General features: G+C 34.4%; 3 protein-coding genes across 4 annotated transcripts; 1 reads left to right on the top strand and 2 right to left on the bottom strand.

The window, feature by feature from the left end:
* Nucleotides 1–450: 450 nt before the first annotated feature.
* LOC111411025 (zinc finger protein ZAT10-like) lies at nt 451–1,190 on the bottom strand. The gene has a single exon (XM_023041601.1). The coding sequence runs from the start codon at nt 1,136–1,138 to the stop codon at nt 470–472; it is 669 nt and encodes a 222-aa protein (XP_022897369.1). The 5' UTR covers nt 1,139–1,190; the 3' UTR covers nt 451–469.
* Nucleotides 1,191–8,288: 7,098 nt separating this feature from the next.
* On the top strand, nt 8,289–11,760 carry LOC111410394 (E3 ubiquitin-protein ligase SINAT5-like). 2 transcript variants are annotated; one of them, XM_023040708.1, is made up of 4 exons: nt 8,289–8,723; nt 9,827–10,004; nt 10,083–10,213; nt 11,039–11,760. In XM_023040708.1, the coding sequence occupies exons 1-4, from the start codon at nt 8,523–8,525 to the stop codon at nt 11,399–11,401; spliced, it is 873 nt and encodes a 290-aa protein (XP_022896476.1). In that variant the 5' UTR covers nt 8,289–8,522; the 3' UTR covers nt 11,402–11,760. The 2 variants fall into 2 exon arrangements, with proteins under 2 accessions (XP_022896476.1, XP_022896475.1); XM_023040707.1 differs by having other exon boundaries at nt 9,827–10,213.
* A 1,230-nt stretch (nt 11,761–12,990) lies between these two features.
* Nucleotides 12,991–16,665, bottom strand: LOC111410393 (phosphatidylinositol 4-kinase gamma 4-like). The gene is made up of 2 exons (XM_023040706.1): nt 14,736–16,665; nt 12,991–13,739 (listed from the first exon to the last, which is right to left on the bottom strand). Exons 1-2 carry the CDS (start codon nt 16,098–16,100, stop codon nt 13,365–13,367), a joined length of 1,740 nt encoding a protein of 579 aa, XP_022896474.1. The 5' UTR covers nt 16,101–16,665; the 3' UTR covers nt 12,991–13,364.
* Between the last annotated feature and the right edge of the window lie 1,936 nt (nt 16,666–18,601).

The raw sequence follows: 18,601 nt of genomic DNA, 5'->3' as shown, positions 1-18,601 counted from the left end.
GCACAACATCGTACTTAATTTTAGATTTTCTATTATAAATTTTAAGCTAATTAATCTTTGATCTATCTATTATAAATAGTTTGTTGTACTCCTGAAGTAGCACATCGTTATAATTAATATTATTGAAGAATATTACTTGTTCTTGAAAAGGATGAATTATATTTTTTTAATACTCCAGAAGAATATTATTTGCTTCCTAAGAGTGTGAGTTATAATTTTCAATATTTCAAAAGAATATTGACATATTGATTAGGGAAAATTGTAGTCGAGATAACAAACCTTTCGTTTATTAGCAGATTTTGCCCAAACCTTTAGTTTGTGCCACTGTGAGTACCGAACCTTTAAAAAATATGCAATTCAAGTCCGTATTAACGGTTTCCGTCAGTTTTACCCGAAAAACTGTCAGTTGACTTCAAAAATTAAAAATATAATAATTTTGATCACATAAGGTAAGGGTAAAATTGTAACTCTATAATTTTAATATTAAAAAAACAATTAAAAAGGGGGGAAAAAAACCCATCTCCTCCTTCATCTTCCCCAATCCTCCATCTCTGCCGACAGCGACACCACATTCATAGTGGCACCTTTTGTGACCCCCCAAGGCTTGTCCGGTGGGGAAGCACCTGTGGTAGATGGAACACTCATGGACCCTCCCACTGCGGTTGCTTGCACTCGTGGAGGTGGCTGAAGCAATGATGGCGACAACAGAGGAGGAGGAGGTGGTGGTGGAGTATTCGTCTCCTCCACTCGAACAACTCAGTTTCCGTTGGCTGGCCTTGTGCCCTCCCAAAGCTTGGTAAGACCCAAAAGCTTTATCACAAACTGAACATTTGTACACCAATTTTATCGAATCATCAGATTTGATCAGGTGTGGCGGTGGTGGTAGAAGACTAGTTTGCTTTTGCTGCTGAATGGCGACGGGTTTTGATGCTGAACCGTCGTCACCTCGAGCAAGCATAATAAGGCAGAGAGCTAAGTATTCTTCTTCAGTGGGCTGATAATGGCGTTTGACGCTGCGTTGACGCTTCGATCTCTTGCCTTTCATCCATGGCTCGAGATAGCGTAGGGTGGCGTTTTCGAACTGAAACGCCAGAGTTGGAGCCATAGTAGAAGGAGAATTCAATGCTTCAAGTGCCATTACTGAACTAAAATTTGGAGAAATTGAGAAAGCAGAAAATTGAATTATGAGAAAAGAATGGGTATGGGAGAGTGGTGGGTGGTTTTGATTTTGGGGTGAGGGGATTGGGGAAGATGAAGGAGGAGATGGGTTCCCCCCCCCCCTTTTAATTGTTTTTTTAATATTAAAATTATAGAGTTACAATTTTACCCTTACCTTATGTGGTCAAAATTATTATATTTTTAATTTTTGAAGTCAACTGACAGTTTTTCGGGTCAAACTGACGGAAACCGTTAATACGGACTTGAGTTGTATATTTTTTAAAGGTTTGGTACTCACAGTGGCACAAACTAAAGGTTTGGGCAAAATCTGCTAATAAACGAAAGGTTTAGTACCTCGACTGCAATTTCCCTATTGCTTATGAAAAGCCTGAATTACAGATTTTAATATTTCAAATAAAGATATTGATTTCTTATTGCTGGAGAAATAATAGTAAAATATAAAGTACTAGTGAAGAAGTACAACTATGCAAATATTAATATTTTCTTAGAAGGTATACTCATGAAGAGTTAATATTTTTAAACAATAATTTATTTGTGATCCTAAAGTAGGACAATATTGTTAATACTTTAAAAGACTATCATTTCTCCTGAAGTAATATACTATTATCGACAGATATTTTAGTTAGATTTTACTTGATCCTGAAAGCATAATTAAATATTATTTAACGTAAATTTTGTTTTCTACTTCTGAAGAGTGAATTCTTATATAATTTATTATTTTGAATAATAATATGTTATTGCTCTTGAAGAGTATGATATTATGATTCCAATATTTCAGAAAAATGTTGATATTACTCTTAAAGAAGCAATAATAAAAATAACGTGCTCTTGAAATGACACATTTTTAAAGAATATGATGATGTGTAATTTATGAATTTGTGTTTATCCCTGAAAGAAAACATAAGACTTATGTCATGTAGACAGTGATCATTATATGATTATATAATGTTCAATCATATTCTTCGGAATAAAATAATTGAATTATATTTTATACTGAACCAGAAGTTCAATTCAACCTTATTGTTTGGAATGACCAATTGGATCATCACTAAATTAATAATGATACAAAATTAAAAATTCAAATGAATATTCAATGAAAAATTGGGAAGTTCTTCAATTCAATCCTATATGATGTTTATCGTCTTTCATAAAATTTTTTATTAACCATCACTAGCCAAAATAGGTACGATTTTCCTATATTTCTGAAAATTAATTATGGTGATAAATGGGCCTTATCATTCTCCACGTTGATTATCTAAATATTATTTGTGTATAATACATTCCATATATATACTAGATGATTGCATGGTATTCGCAATCGGGAGTTTACGAAATCACTGCTCAAATTTAAAACTATAAACATAATTTTCAGAGTATATAATTAAGACAGTGTCCTATTAATACTAATGATTCTAAAGCTCAACATTTTAAAAAGTATTAGTTGGAATGTCAATAAATGATTTATCACTATTATTTGTTAAATTTCCCCAATTAATTAAGAACAAAGTTCTTTCTGAATTTTGCGAAATATTATTACACATCATGCCAATATTATAGTTCCCGTCTTTATAATTGGCTTATTATCATTGCTTAATTTATTTATTAGATTATCTGATAGTGCAATTAATCTACCACATTACAATGAGATGAAAAGTAAAGAATACTGAAAAAATGTGTAGTTTTAATCCTTATCTCAAATTGGTGATATTTGATAACACAATTTACTAAGGCTGTGTTTGATAGGCATGAATTCCATGAAAAATGGAATTTGATTTCCACCCAAAACCAAATATGGATGTTTGATAGGCTTTTTCTAAAGAATTTATTTTCCCACTTTGATACCACCTAAGCCATGTTTCACCAAATTGAGGAAAATGAATTCTCACCAAATTGATGAGAATTCATTTTCAAGGTTGCTAGCCAGTTTTTTTTTTCGTTTTTTTGTTCTTGGCAATGGAAACAAATTTTATCCTTAATTGTAAAAAAAAAAATCATTTAATTGACAGTTTTCATGTAAAACAAAGTCAAACGAATATCAAAAGATAGATGATTTTTTTTACAAGGAAATAAATTTCATTTTCAATATCAGTAAATTCTATCCCTTTAATTGACAAATTTCATATAAAATAAAGTCAAACGAACACCAAAAAATACTTTTAGTTTAAAATTTTTCACGTGAAAAATTATATCAATCAAACACAATAATTGACAATTTAGGTTAAAACAATTTTTAGGCAATTCAATTTCCTAAAATTCGTTTTCTTTACATTCAAATTTCATCTTTGCAATCAAACAGACCCTAATTGTCAATTTAATCGGACAATTCTCTCAACATTAGGAGGAGGACTAAAGAGATTGAAAATAATGTGCGAATGCATAATCAAATAAATCTTCACAAAAGGATTCAAGCTGAAAGTTCAAAAGATAATTTATTTAGATGTATTTACTAACCAAAGAGATAACAATATCTTATGCACCAGTTTAAAATGCTCCGACACTAATTGATGTCTTAGGAGGACAATTTGATAGCATTATATTTGACATATTTATGACACTTGAAGCGTGATAGTGTTCGATTCTAATACAAAAGAAAATCTCCAAAACGAAAATGGAGCAATTAACTAGATGGTTTCAATAAGGAGTCATATACTTTTGATGAGTATTTAGACATAACAAATTATAAAATCTTAGAAGATGTTCAAGTACCTTATATGTTAAAAATTAAAATATCTCAATAAGTTATGTTGTTATAGAAAAGAATTAGAATCGAAAAGGAAAAATTGTCGACAATACTTTTGTACATGATATATTATATCATATTATGAATATCGAGGATATCGAAGTAAATTTGTCATCAATCGTAGTAATAACTGGCCAAATAAAATGACGCAATCCTATTAAAATAATTTATTGGAGAAATTTGATATTTTTGAACGTGACCCTAATAAAATTGAATTTACTAGAGAAACCTGAAGTTTCGGGATCTACAGTCGAACATCAAAAGGTTTATACTTATGCAAAATGAAAATGGAAAAAGTAAAGTTGTAATATGAAATGTACGACTTTTTACATAATAAACGTCACGAAAACTTACATAAATAGATGGACTTTTTAATTTAAATGAATAAAAAAAACTAATACACGCGTAGGTGATTTTTTTTAATGATGCTTAAAGTGTTATGATTCACGAGTTTATCATAACCATCCCCTTAATCTCAATCAACAATTTTTTTAACAATCAATTATGTGTACTCAATCAAATTCTTCTAGATTAGTTGATTTACCTTTCTCAAGTTTCAAAACAATCCTACCCAATTATGTCATCCCACCATATCTCTATGTGAATACGAATAAACTTTAATCAATAGTATTCAATTTCTAAAAATCCATATTGTGACAACCATAAAAGCATATCCATGCCCTTTTATTCAAATTGCAGATTTTTATTACGTGGTATAAATAAATAACTCGCTTCCTGGCATGATTTTCTCTCACAAATCCGTGATTTAGTGATCAAGTAATTCAAAACATTAATAATAAAAGTAAAAACAATTGACAAGATCAATTATGGATTAAAATTTTATAATTAAAATTAAGGTTCAAAATTAGGTTACAAATTGTTCATTCTAACAAAATATTTAATTAAACATCATGAGGAAAGTAAAACACAAGAAAAAATTAGAGTATATCACCGGATTTTTTGGAAAATTTGAAAAAAGATGAAGTTCTTGTACCGTGAATCTGCATTCTTCTTATAAAAATCTTAAAACCTGGATTTTTTTATTTTTTTTTATTGATTTTTCAATTTTTCCTCTCTTTTTAGGTTCTATTATCTTGTAATTGATACGACTTTTGTGCCCTAATAGTCATTTGGCTTGTATTATTATTATTTTTTTATAATAGATCTCCACAAGTCTGCTTCAATTATTGGACTATTGTATGTATTTATAAACTAGGTTTATGTCGAAGTCTTTATTCCAATTGGTTTTTCACAATGAGTTTGAGAAGAGAAAATAAACAAATTCCCTTTTAATTTGATTCCTTTTCTCATGCAATTTTAGTCCTCCATCTTTTAATATTTACAATTAAATCATTTTTGTTTAAAAATTATTAATAATTAACCTGATGCAAGTTCTAGAAGATTACAATTTAGTCCCCCAACTTTTCAAATATCAAATTTTTATCAAATGCTTCATTAACACTTCTACTTGATCTTGATCAATTGCAATCTGATTAATCTTCAATGCTCCAAATCAACCCAAGTTAAGCTCCAAATTGTACCTTTTTCACATCAATTGCAACTAATTTGAGATTTTTCTTATAATTAACATAATTTACACAAATGACCGCTCAATTTATATATAATGAATAAGAATAATCCCAAATAAATGCATTAGGAACGTGCCACGTGGTAGCCAATGGCAATCAAGAAATAGCAAGAAGCTACTCGAGGCTCGCATTCCATGTCACTTCGCCTACCTGACTTATCCAAGTCTATCATGGTACGAAGCCGAAGTAAATTAAGCACCTCAACCGACACAAAATTATAGAAGCCGAACCTCCATATTCAAAGCAAGTTACCACAAGTTTTAACAATGGAATTCCAAATCGATGAGAATTTGTTTCACAACGGCATATTCCATACTATTGCTCCAGCCTAAAGATCTTCCATATGAGGATCTTTCGTACATGTGATTGATTTGATAGCTCTACAGCAAGCAACCTTTGATCAACTTTTTGAGTGACATGTCTAGGACATATGTTGACCACTTTTTAGTTCGTTTAAGGTCACCCTTGACACAAAACAGATAGGTATGATGCCTACAAGGTTTGACCAATGAACCATTAAAATTAGGTCATGTGTCATACATCCAACATAACCAACTATTTTCTTCCAATGTAAAAGTTCACAATTGGTGTCATCCAAAGGTAATGCTATTTCTACACTTCACTAGTAAGAATTGCTTGGTAATTTGTCTTCAACCCAAAGGTAATGCTATTTCTACACTTCACTAGTAAGAATTGCTTGGTAATTTGTCTTCAACCCAAATCCATCTATACTTTGCTCTCATTTATTGCCCTTTCAAACCCATAATAATTTTCAACCATTGATTGCGTCGGAATACCCACGGCATCCTCCCTCATCATTGAAGAAGAGGCCACGTGCATCTTATAAAACTTTGTTCAAATGTGTCGGAACTTAGCATGTTTCCAGGAGTGAACCTGGGATATGTTAGCTACATGTTCCCACATATGTGACTTACTAGTTAATGCCGTCTATGTCCACATTGACCTTTAGCATTGCCGCGTAGCATTTTCAGTTAATCCCTTTCTCCAAGTAACTAATAGTGTAATATTAGAAATTTAAATGTCACCTACATTTAAAGAAAAAAAATTATTTCAATGACTATTTAGAATTTTTAACAATCTTCAGTGACACTGTGGTTGAAACTAACCCATGGAAAAATAATCATAGGGCTTGTTCTGTAATGATTATGAAAGTTGAGTTTTTTATTTTTAGAGAGAAAAGTAGGTTTTACCTGTGAAAAAAGAAATAAAAAATGACGACAGATTTAAGTAAGTAACGATCAAAAAATTAATTTTTTTGGATGAAAAAATTCTTATATAATAATAGATGACAGCTCAACATTCTGTTTCATTTACCGGTGATTTGATATTATTTTGTTAATTTTTAAATGTTCTTTAACAAATTTCATGAATTGACGGACCATCATTGTTTTAAGTGCATTCAACAACTACAAATAAATATATATATGAAATTTGTTTCATCTTTACTCTATTTACGTCTATGATGATTCAACCACGTGTTGATAATTAAAACTTGTAAATTTAGGTATCCGATGATGAAAAAAATAGTCATGCTAAGTTCTTTTGGTTTTGTTAAAAATCAAATGAAAGCTAATGATTATGTAATTGAAAAATTGATGAAAATTCAGAGTTCAATAAAATATAATTATCAAAGACCCTCCATGTGCTTAACGGACTTCTATTGAAGAGAAAAGTCGCGCACGCTTGTTGAAGCTTATAAGTAATTACGTAAGTTTTACGATAATATTCTTTTATTGATTAAAATTCTTTGTCCGTTTAGTAATGCAGTCAATGGCTAGAAGGTCATGTTCGATTCATCGCGCCTCATCGAAGGCAAGTCTACGCACTTGTTTGGCAAAGCTTTTGTCAAAATTAATAGTACTTTTTGAACCGTTATAAAAAAAAGTGTGAGAAGGAAGTCAACGAAATACGGCGGGCAACGGATAGAAAAACAATTAAAAAGCATTAGGATTTCACGCTTTTACAAGTCTCTTTCAATACTTAAGGTTATCAAACTGAGTTAATTGCATAGTCAAGAGGAACTAAGTGCTGGTGATCGGAACGTGGAGAACTCAGGCCGCGAAAACAGACATGCCCTAAATATAATTAAGCTCGATCGAAGAAAGATGATCATAAAATTGTCATCATTATATTTCTATCTTTCCCTTCATAAATGAGGAATGGAAAATATTATTCAATTATATATATATATATATATATTCTCCTTTTTTTTTCAATGCTAAATCGTTTTGGATGATCGGTAAAGAAATAGTACCGTGAGGAACGAGTAAAAAGAAATCCCATCAGGGAATGAAATAGAGCATGAAATCGTAATCTTCCAAGTAGTGGGAGGAGCCGATGTCTAATTGCTTGCTAGTTGAAGAATGCGCCAACGACTCGTAGGCAATGACTTGATTAAGGAAACGCACCAACATCTTAGCGAAAACAAGTTTTCATACGACATTTGTTACTGTTTATAGATTCAAATTAATTGTTGACTTTGATTTAGATTTCTATCAATTTTTTAACTACATCAAAGGAGGACTAAATGGTTCAAGACTTTGCAAAAAATTGACATTTGAAAATCATACTCATTTTCAATTACACATTTTTAAAAAATGATGACTTTACTCGAACACTAAATGCCAACTTACCGTTCTATCATTACTTTTTCACTTCGAAAAATAGCTAACAAATTTCATTATGATTTGAGTGACCTTCACACGTAATTGGAGTAAAAAAGAAAAAAAAAATTGTGCAAAAGAAAAGTAGAAACCCCATCAAGAAAAGCACCTTCAAGGAGAACAGCACACCCCCAATGCCTCGATCCCACTCTTTCTCTGTGCGTGGCAAAATTTAGAAAAAAAAGAAAATTCGCATATTTTTCACTGACAACAAAGTCGAACCCATCACAGATAAAACTCGTCAAGAAAAACCCATGTAGTACTATCGATAATGTATAATAATTGATCTAGAAACTCAAAGAAAGAATTTTTATTTTTTGATTTGCAATAATGGAATCTAGCATTGAATGCATCTCATCCTCTGAAGGGATGAATGAAGATGAAATCGCCCACCCCCATCCATATTCTAGGTTTTCTTCTTCGAAACAATCTAATAATCTCAACGGTATGGTGATTAATCCCGCTACCAGTGTCCACGAGCTTCTTGAATGCCCAGTTTGTACCAATTCTATGTACCCTCCGATCCATCAGGTTATTTCTTTTTCAATTTTGATTGATTTTTTGTATGCTAATTGTATTAAAGATTCAATCTTTTTTTGGGGGGAATTTTGGCAATTGCTGTGCTAGAAGTGACGAGTTGATTTATTGGTTTTTGAAAATAAGGAATAAATGGGTATGGCAAAATTATTTTGGAATAGTTAAATTGCCTTAAATTTGGGAAATTGGATTTTCGAGTATTATCCAGCTGAATGAATTGATTTTATTTTTTTTTAAATTGTGATCTATATGAATGTTTATCTTCCATGTTTTTGGGTCAAGGTAAGATGAAACAATTAGTTTGGTTCTGAGGATGGTGATATTTACAAAATTTGGGGGTTTTGCTGGTCATCAGTAAGTATGCTTATATATGTTTCTCAGTTGGAATATAAAAAAAACTATATTTTTGAAGAAGATTCATAAAAACTAGGACAGATTATTCATGAATGAATGTTGTTGAAGCTTGAAAGATAATATGTATGATGCGGCATACTAGCATTAGGCCTGATGTATTTTCTTGACCCTGAAATCGACCTGAATGGATGATCCATGTGAGTTCAGCTCAAACACACCATAAGGTAGATTTTTCCTTTCCCAAGATTTCATTCTCTTTGGGACCCAGGCCTGAGGTATTGCAATTCTGCTAATGTAAATGATATTCGAACAATAACTAGGGAATATATATGATGGTCGAATTGCATGGTGAAGTGAACAGAAGAACCAGACACAGATGTTAGGTGTGATGATGATTTATCCAAATGCTTCTATGTTTTTTGAATATGAAGAACTGTACACATCTCGTGCCTTTTTTGGTGAAGTCGGTGTGATTTTCCTATAGTCTCTCTTTTGCTGAATTTCGCACTTTCTTATTCATTTTGGACTTGGGCTAGCTATTTTCTATCTGTGGGATGTCTCTCCAAGTTTTTGCATGGAACAAAACCGTACATTCCTCACACCTTGTGGATTAGCAGACTAATTGCATAATCCTTAAGTAGAACTACTCAATGTTGTGATTATTGTTGTTGTACAATTTTTTCATCTTAAATCAAATTTGATTAGGGAGTTGTTTTAGCATCAAGTTCTGTTTTTAACTGCAGTGCCACAATGGGCATACACTCTGTTCCACCTGTAAAGCTAGAGTTCACAACCGATGTCCTACTTGTAGACAAGAGCTTGGTGATATAAGATGTTTAGTGCTAGAAAAGGTGGCTGAATCGCTTGAAATTCCTTGCAAGTATCGTTCCTTGGGATGCCCTGAGATCTTCCCCTATTACAGTAAGTTGAAACACGAGGCTCTTTGTAATTTTAGGCCTTACAACTGTCCCTATGCTGGATCGGAGTGCTCTATTGCAGGAGATATTCAATATCTGGTTGCTCACTTGAAAGATGATCATAAGGTGGATATGCATACTGGAAGCACATTTAATCATCGCTATGTTAAATCAAATCCGCGAGATGTAGAGAATGCCACGTGGATGCTGACTGTGAGTATTTTCTTTTCACTTCCTTTTATTTGAACTAATCTCGTTTCTATTATTGAAATAAGGCTCTCTAACAAATATGATCTTTGAAGGAACATTACTCAATATGCTCTTTACAAGGCTCATAGCAGGCAGTAGTCACCATAACCATAAGATTTGCTGTAGGTTTGCATTGAAATTTCATTGAGATTTGAACATTTCCAGCAACCTATACAATGTAATTGATGCGGTGGATTGTCAACAACTTGTTGATTCAATTGTGAATCTCTCAATATATTTTTTTCAAATTTAAAAAAGCCAACCAACACAGAGAACCCGAACTGTTTGTTTTATTAAAACCCTATAATGAAATTGATAAGGAACCTCCAAATCTACAAATAATATCAACACACACAAAATGTCAAGAATTAAAATAATATAAATAAATAAAATATAAAGGACCGTCCGTTTGCATTGCCGTGCACCCATTTTCAACTTACAATGTCGAGCCCTGTCTCACTTGCCTTCACCTTGTGTATCAGTGGCCGATCCCAATGGTTGACATATTCCTGAATCTTGACTCCGTTTGCATCAGTACTGAATCCAAGTGTTATAGAACAGGTTGCTAATGTAAATGTCTAAAGACCAGATTTTTTGCTACGTGAATTGGAAAAATGAATTCCATTCAAACTGTGCTGATGTTATTTTTTGTTTTCTTTTCTTTATCCACCAGCATTACATTTGATATTGTTCTACATCTCGAAAACAAATTTACTCTGAACATAATTTTGTGTCTTCATGAATCATGAATGTTGAATGTATTTCCATCTTCCTTTTTTCCTTTTTTAGGTTTTCCATTGTTTTGGTCAGTATTTTTGCCTACATTTCGAAGCTTTTCAACTGGGTACTGCTCCTGTTTACATGGCTTTCCTCCGATTCATGGGAGACGAGATAGAGGCTCGAAATTATAGTTACAGCTTGGAAGTTGGTGGAAATGGTCGGAAACTTATATGGGAAGGCACCCCTCGTAGCATCAGAGATAGTCACATAGAAGTTCGAGACAGCCATGATGGCCTGATTATACAGAGTAACATGGCACTGTTTTTCTCGGGAGGAGACAAGAAAGAGCTTAAGCTTCGTGTAACAGGACGAATATGGAAGGAACAGACAAACCCAGATGGTGGAGCATGCATACCCAATCTCCGCAGTTAAGACTGCTCGTGCTCGAGTGTATCTTCAACATTCTGGAAAAGGTGTACGTGTATCTGGTCAAGTTTTCAGTTCGTTTCCGAGCTTACCCATCCACTTCTGCTGATATTGTAAGAACAACGCCATCTACCTTGGAAGCTGGTGTCACTATATGTTTGTATCCTTTTCACTTGCTAATCATTCCCACAAGCGGGCATCCTCTCGTGCAATATGTAGAGAGTTTACAAATTTGTGCTGTATTCAGTTCAAGTATTTTCTTTATTTTGAAGGAATGTTAATTATTCCAAACTGCATTATGTATCAGTGTGCTATTTGTTGGAAACAAAATCAAAAGTAAAATCAGCTTTTTTGAAAGTTAGAAACTGTGTTGAAACTGGCTTCACTTGCTCAGTTGCTCTTCAAACGACTTGCCATTTTCGAACCTGTTATTCTTTATTTACCTTCTTTTTTTTTTGGGGTGCAAATCTGGGCTAGCTACAACATAAAATTGCCCTCCCGGTGAGGAAGATGGGGAAAATGGTGTTCGAAATTCAGACTGGCTCGAATAATCATTTTTGACTGTGCACCTTCGTTTTGCAATCCTTGTCTCCTAAAGACGCTGATTCTAAATCGTAGTACTCTATGCACCTTATCGTCTAGAAGAAAGCTTTCATTGGCGTTGTTTTACCATTAAGAGAAATTTCCATTGACTATAAATAAAGGAATTGACGGGATCAGAACACGAACGACCTTTACCTTAGTGTAATATGATAGCATGTTTATAAATAGGGGCTCTTCTATCAGTGGATCTATGAATTCATCTGAGTTATAGAGGATCTATCTGAGTAGGGGCGAACGTTTGACAACCGTTCGAGCGATCGCCCAATATATGGCAAAAAAAAAAAAAAAAGGATTTCCAGTGGAGCCAACACTGGCGATCACAATAGCTCGACGGGTATTGTTCCACCACTGCCTCGTATGCCCAGTGTCGCTGGCTCACGGTCATGCTGCAATATCATGAAAACCCTATCCCTTTTGAAATAAAAGGATCATAATATTCCATACCACACGCGGGTTTACAGTTTGTACTTTACCACAATGATCATAGTCAGCTCATTTCAAAGTCCAACATACTACCAAAATCACCTGAAGAAAGAACTCACTAGACAAGAACAACAGGAGCACCACTCACATTTCAACATAATGATATTTTTTGGATTGAATTTCGATAATTACGGTGAAGAAGTCACTAATCTCGGAAAAATTGAGAGCTCCTAATGACTGCTCAGAGAGTTATGGAGAAAGTAAAGACACTCTTGATCATGATTGACTATAGTGACCATTGAATCGTTGAACTTTAATGCCAAATGCCATGTTCGGCAAGAGCAAACACCATCATTGAAAAAAAAAAAAATTAATTTTGCTTATAAACACTAAATTAAATAAACTATAAATCTGAGAACGAAATCGTATCACCATAACTATGAACTGTATAAAACCGAAATTTTATGACATTTATCTCTTCTATATTTCACATGGCTGGTGTCCGGTCACCTTCAGACAACTTGTCCTCTCAAGAGTTTTAAGCACAAGCGAATACATTGCACAAAGGGAAAATAAAACAATAAGTTGTTATATCAGAACAGAGTCCCAATGGACCATCTTCCAATAATTTATAAGTTACAAAGTTCAATATTTACCCGTCTGGTTCGTTGTCAGGACCAGAAAACTAAAAATTCTAAAAATAAAAAGTTGCGATGTTTATGCTTCTGAACAAGAAAGACCGAAGACTAATCAACTAAAAGGTGGAACAAAAGTCCAGGCATTTTAAGCTGTACTCAAACCTCTCTTAAAGTTATTTTCCAGTTAGAAACTTCAACTTCAAGAGTAAAATGTAAAGAATCAGAAGGGAATTAACCTCCAAATTGAATAACATTTACAACTACTAATATGTTAATATGTGCATGGATTTCCCGGTGCTCCATCATTAGATGATCTCCTCAAGACGGCGATCCATTATGCAAGAGATGGGTTCAAGGAGTGCAGCTTCACTCGAGCAAGGGAGCACAGAATCCAGAGCTTCTTGAACAATCTCCTCCATCATGGATTCCTTCTTCACGGTTTTTCTGCACATGATGTTGCCTATGGCAAATGGGGTGAGCCCCAACTGAGCACCTTTCTTCAAAAGCATGGTTGAAATGCGAAGTATGCGAGCACACTCAAGAGGTAAGTCCCATCCATAGAACTTGAGCAAGGCAATGTCTTCCTCAGCATCCAGTGACTTTATATACTCAAGGGTGTTGGTGCTGAAAGGCTGGCGGGCCTGTGGCCAGTAGAGCCAGTCAAATGTGCAATCCTCGAACTGCAGCAAGGACAAAAGAGAATAAGAAATGCTGATGAATGAAAGATGGATAACACGTAGAGATGACATTTAATAAGGCACAAGGCTTTCATTTGTAGAAATTCATTTAAAGCACACGCAGATCACTTAAGAACGAGGAAATTCCAACGGCCATGATCCTAGTGAATCACAGAAATGATGATGGCTGCAACCAAGCTGAAAACTATAGATAGCTATTGTGAAAATCCTCCATATAGCTCATTGGTCTTCACAGGGAAGCAACTAGAGGGAGAATTTAGTTAGCTGCTTGGTAAAAAATTCTGAAAGTTGATTGACACCAAGAAAAAAAAGGGATACTGTGGACTCAAAATTCTATATACTGAAACATACTCTCTTGTTGATTGAAGAAGACAAACTTCATAAATAAAACTTCACTACAGTCGAACACAATCTCTTCGAGCCTTGCACTACTCTACTTGTGTCAATGTGACTTGTGGGTAATGCACAATCAGAGATAGCAGAAGACCAAAATGCATATTTTGTAATAATATTCCCCTTATTGACAAATATGAATATTGATGGATATTAGGTTATGTCTTTGTACTGTGTGCCTCTTTTTGTTCCCTTTCAGTCTACATGTATCAGGTCAAATTATTGTCACCAAAGAAAAAGCCAAAAAAATATCCCAAACAGTAATGCAGCAGGATTCTGGACCATGTCATCATTCGAAATGCACTCACATGTTCCTAATAAACAATCATATACATCAAACAGCAATAGTAGTGTACGAAAATTTCTCCAGCTTCAAGAACAAGGTTCAAATCACGAAATAGGCAAATTTTAATTCTGAAAAATAGTACATTATGGTAGTGAGGGACTCACAACACACTTAACAAATCACATAATTAGACATATAAAAAAGCTACGAACCAGTACATTTGGGTGTGCATGGAGTTTCAATAACCAAGTAAAACTGACAGTAAAAATTAAGAATGAAAAGCAAGAAAGCGGTCTTACACTATCAGGCAAACAGTAGCCATGATCAATTGGTATTAGCACAGTTTGGCCATCTTGGCCTTTGCTGACCAATATATTCCCAGCATGCCTATCTGCATTTGCAACTCTCATATCCAAAACGGCAATCTTGTGTACCTCCTCAACTGGAAAGGCACCAGGACCCATGTCCTCACAACTTCCATCGTTCTCCATGAACATTTGCAAGGACCCAATTTTGGCAGTCACACCTTTGGGATGATTAAATCCATTGTGCAGGCACGTAACAAGAACTGTAGGAGGAACACCTGCAAAGCCTCTAAGCTCACCAGAAAAAGAGCGGCGGCCACTCTTTGGATGATCCAACAAGTAGACAGCACATTCCCTGATTGCACCCTGTCCAACTCTTGTCCCCTTCTTCAACCCTTCGCCATCCTCTGACAAAGGAAGCCCTCTGGGGTTATTCATGGCCATAGGTTCCTCATCAATCGGCTTAAACACAGATAAATACTTACTCCCAGATGCATCCAGCATAAAATATGCTCCCCCAGTGCCCTCCAAAGACCTAATTGGATAATTCCTGCTATATAAGCCATCTCGTGTTGAGTCAATCCAATCCCTAATCTCTCGAGCCAATTGAATTTTGGGGTTAACAACTACAGGCTCCAATAACATATCTCTACCTGGAGACTTCCTTGGGACGTAGAGATTATGTTCAGTTTCCTTTTGGCGGCCATGCCTATTTTCCATATCCACATCATACTCCCTCTCGTCATTCTTCTGTGGGGCAACGATAGACAACTCGAAGTTCTTCTCCACAGGTCTACCCCTAATTTTCACTGACTTTCGCACAAATAAATGGATCACAGCATCATTGTTATCCTTACAGATATCATTAATCAACCTCTTATCCTCGACTGGCTCACCATTACAGAAAACCTCCTGATCATCAATAGACTCCAAATTTCTATTCTTTGTTATTTGATGCTTAATGTAACCAATATCCTGACTCCTCTCAACATGAAAGGTGAACTCTTTCCCACAACAAGTCCTCACATTAATGACCTGAAGGTCAGAGAGTCGCAGGACCAAATGCAAAACATTTCCATCAATAACCCCATAGTCTCGAACCAGCGAGTTGCTTCTCGCCAGCTCCCTGCCCTTGCATACCAATTTTTGGTTCTTGACTACAAACCCTTTACAGGTCTGGATCCTGAGCTTGACAGACTCAATGGAGTCCGACTCCAGGACCTGCATTGGAACCTTAGACCCCGACATAGCCACATATATCAAAATCGACTCTTGACAGTCCGCAGCCGGAGGGAGTTGTGAAAAAATCATAGACTCCTCACATGCCGGCCTAATTGCAATTATACCAGCTGAAGACATCCCTAAGATTTCCCTTTATTGAAATTACAAGCCCTAATAAATAAACAAAACCCTAAAAACAAACCACCAAATCTTTACATCATATTTGTACACAACATCACCGTCCTCACCTCTAATAACGTACCAAACAATAACCAAATGGCAGCAAAAGAAAATATCAACTAAAATACCTGCCACGAACCCAAAGGATTCGTGAAAGGCACTTTATTAATTCCAATCGAGAAAACGTAAATGGGAATGTTACAGAGTTGAGAGGAATCCGTAGCGTGAGAGCGTGAGGCGAGGGATTCTTACCAGAGAGCAAGAACCGAGGAAAAAATTGTGAATGTCGAAGGTGATAAAGGAAGAATCAGGATCGGCGATGAATTTCGGACTGGTAATCCGATTTCCACGGCACAAAAATAGCAATGGATAGAATTTAAAGCTCTGGTTTTTGTGTATAGAGGACAACTCGGGTTTGGTTTGGTTGGAGAAGAAGAAAGCAATGCATTTTGGCCGTCGAATATTTGCACAGAGCACTGAATTTACGACTTTGACGGAGAATTTTTGCGAGTAAGGACGCGTTTGGAATTTCTCTCCTTTTCACCGAATTTTTTAATAAACAGAAGCTTCGGATGAGGGGACCAAAAAAAAAAAAAAAAGGAAGGAAGGTCATGGTAAATTCATTTAGAGGTCCCCCAACCTTTCCATTTGTACCACATCAAGTCCCCAACCTTCTGCTTGGGTAATTCCTATCTCCAATCTTTTAAGACAAGAAATCATTTTCTCCGCGAGTTTATATTTGTCCAAAAGTTTTTCAAAGTGGAAGAATATTATTTATGGACAATTCTACCGATCATAATTTATCATGTGCCTATCACGTACTCTTTTTTTTTTTTTTCTAATCTAAAAAGAACATGTCGTGGACACTATTTAAAAAAACAGGATGTGGATTGACATAGAGCCACAAGAGGAGGTTGGGGACCATTTAAAATTTGCGCTTTGGTTGATCTAGAGATAGCAAAATAACTCGCCCCGTCCCACTTTGATGGGTTGGCGGGACGGGGCGGGGGCCCCGTCTAGGGTTACGGCGATGGGGCATCCCCTCCCCAAACCCACCTAATAAAAAAAATTGATTCGATTTTTAAAATTTTGAATTTGTATTTTATTCTTTAATAATAGTATAAATTGAAATTGTGAAAATGTTTATATATATAAAGGGTACGGGAACCCGGCCACTGCCATCTCTAGGTTGATTGAGTCCTCAACCATTTTCTTTTAGTTTTTAGATTCTTAATCTTTCAATTTAGATGCACGTCGACAAAAAAAAAAGGTATACCCTTATTTTATTTGATTAATTGTAAATCACCTCTCTCTCATACTAATTTTTAGCCGCATATTCTTCAGAAAATGATTGTATTTCATATTTTTCCTTAATTTTTTTGAATTTCCGATCACAAAAATGGAAGCTAAGAAGGGTTAGCGGGGAGCAACCCGATACTTATACGAGAAGAGAACACCTACCGATAATAGTTTGTAAATAATGGTTCTTATGACTTGATTATTATTGGAATAACAAATGTTCTCAAATATTCCACTATCATCGTCATCATTTCATTTCATTGTGATTGATTATTCTTATTTTTCTCTAACTCTTGACTTACCAATGACCATAATAATTCCCAAATTAACAAACTTCAGTTTCCTTCGCTCAAAGATCAAAGCTTATAATACTCATTTTTTCCTTCGCGTAGTTCTCGTCTGTGTAAGAATTTAAACTACTTCTCTTACTTAGGTTAATCTTTTAAGATAAAACTTTAAATTTTAATATTGTATCAGAGGTTATTAAATTTTAACGAAGGAATTCATCGGATTAAGATTAAAAAAATGAGTATTATAAATACGTAGTGGTATTAGAAAATTTAAAGTACGAAATTTTATTTAAAAAGTAAAACAAGATGGAAAAGATGAAACTTCTCGACGCCCTCAAATTTATAATTTATTTTATTTTATTTTATAGAATGTTAAGTTTTAAAAAATATTTGTGGACTTTCAACGTAAACAAAGTCTGCAGTTGATCACCTACAATTTATAATTTATTCCTAGAAAATGCCATGCCAGTGCACACTGTGTTCGGAATAATGCGACTTTTTTTTTTTTTTGTTTATCAATTTCTTTGAATTCAACAACCCCGTTGTTAATTAATCATAATTAATTAATTAATTACGTCGTTTATGTCAAACTACAGAATTTTCGTGTTTCCTGGGTACAATAATAATAAATCAAAAAAATAAAAATAAAAGTAACTCAAGCATAGAACACACGATATAACATGATAAATTCTTATAGAAAACATTGATGAGCTCCATGTCACAGTTAAATAATCCACTATAGAAAAATGATATTAATTCAACAATATAAAAGTGACCAAGCGAACACGTTTTCTTTAGATTGTGATTAAACTATTCAACATATGATGATTAAAGCATTGAAACTCATAATTTTGTCGTAATTATCACCTT

This window comes from Olea europaea, chromosome 15, assembly GCF_002742605.1.
Source record: "Olea europaea var. sylvestris chromosome 15, O_europaea_v1, whole genome shotgun sequence".
Lineage (NCBI taxonomy): Eukaryota > Viridiplantae > Streptophyta > Magnoliopsida > Lamiales > Oleaceae > Olea > Olea europaea.
Note: the sequence above shows the minus strand (reverse complement) of the source record. Positions and strands in the feature narration are given on the sequence as shown.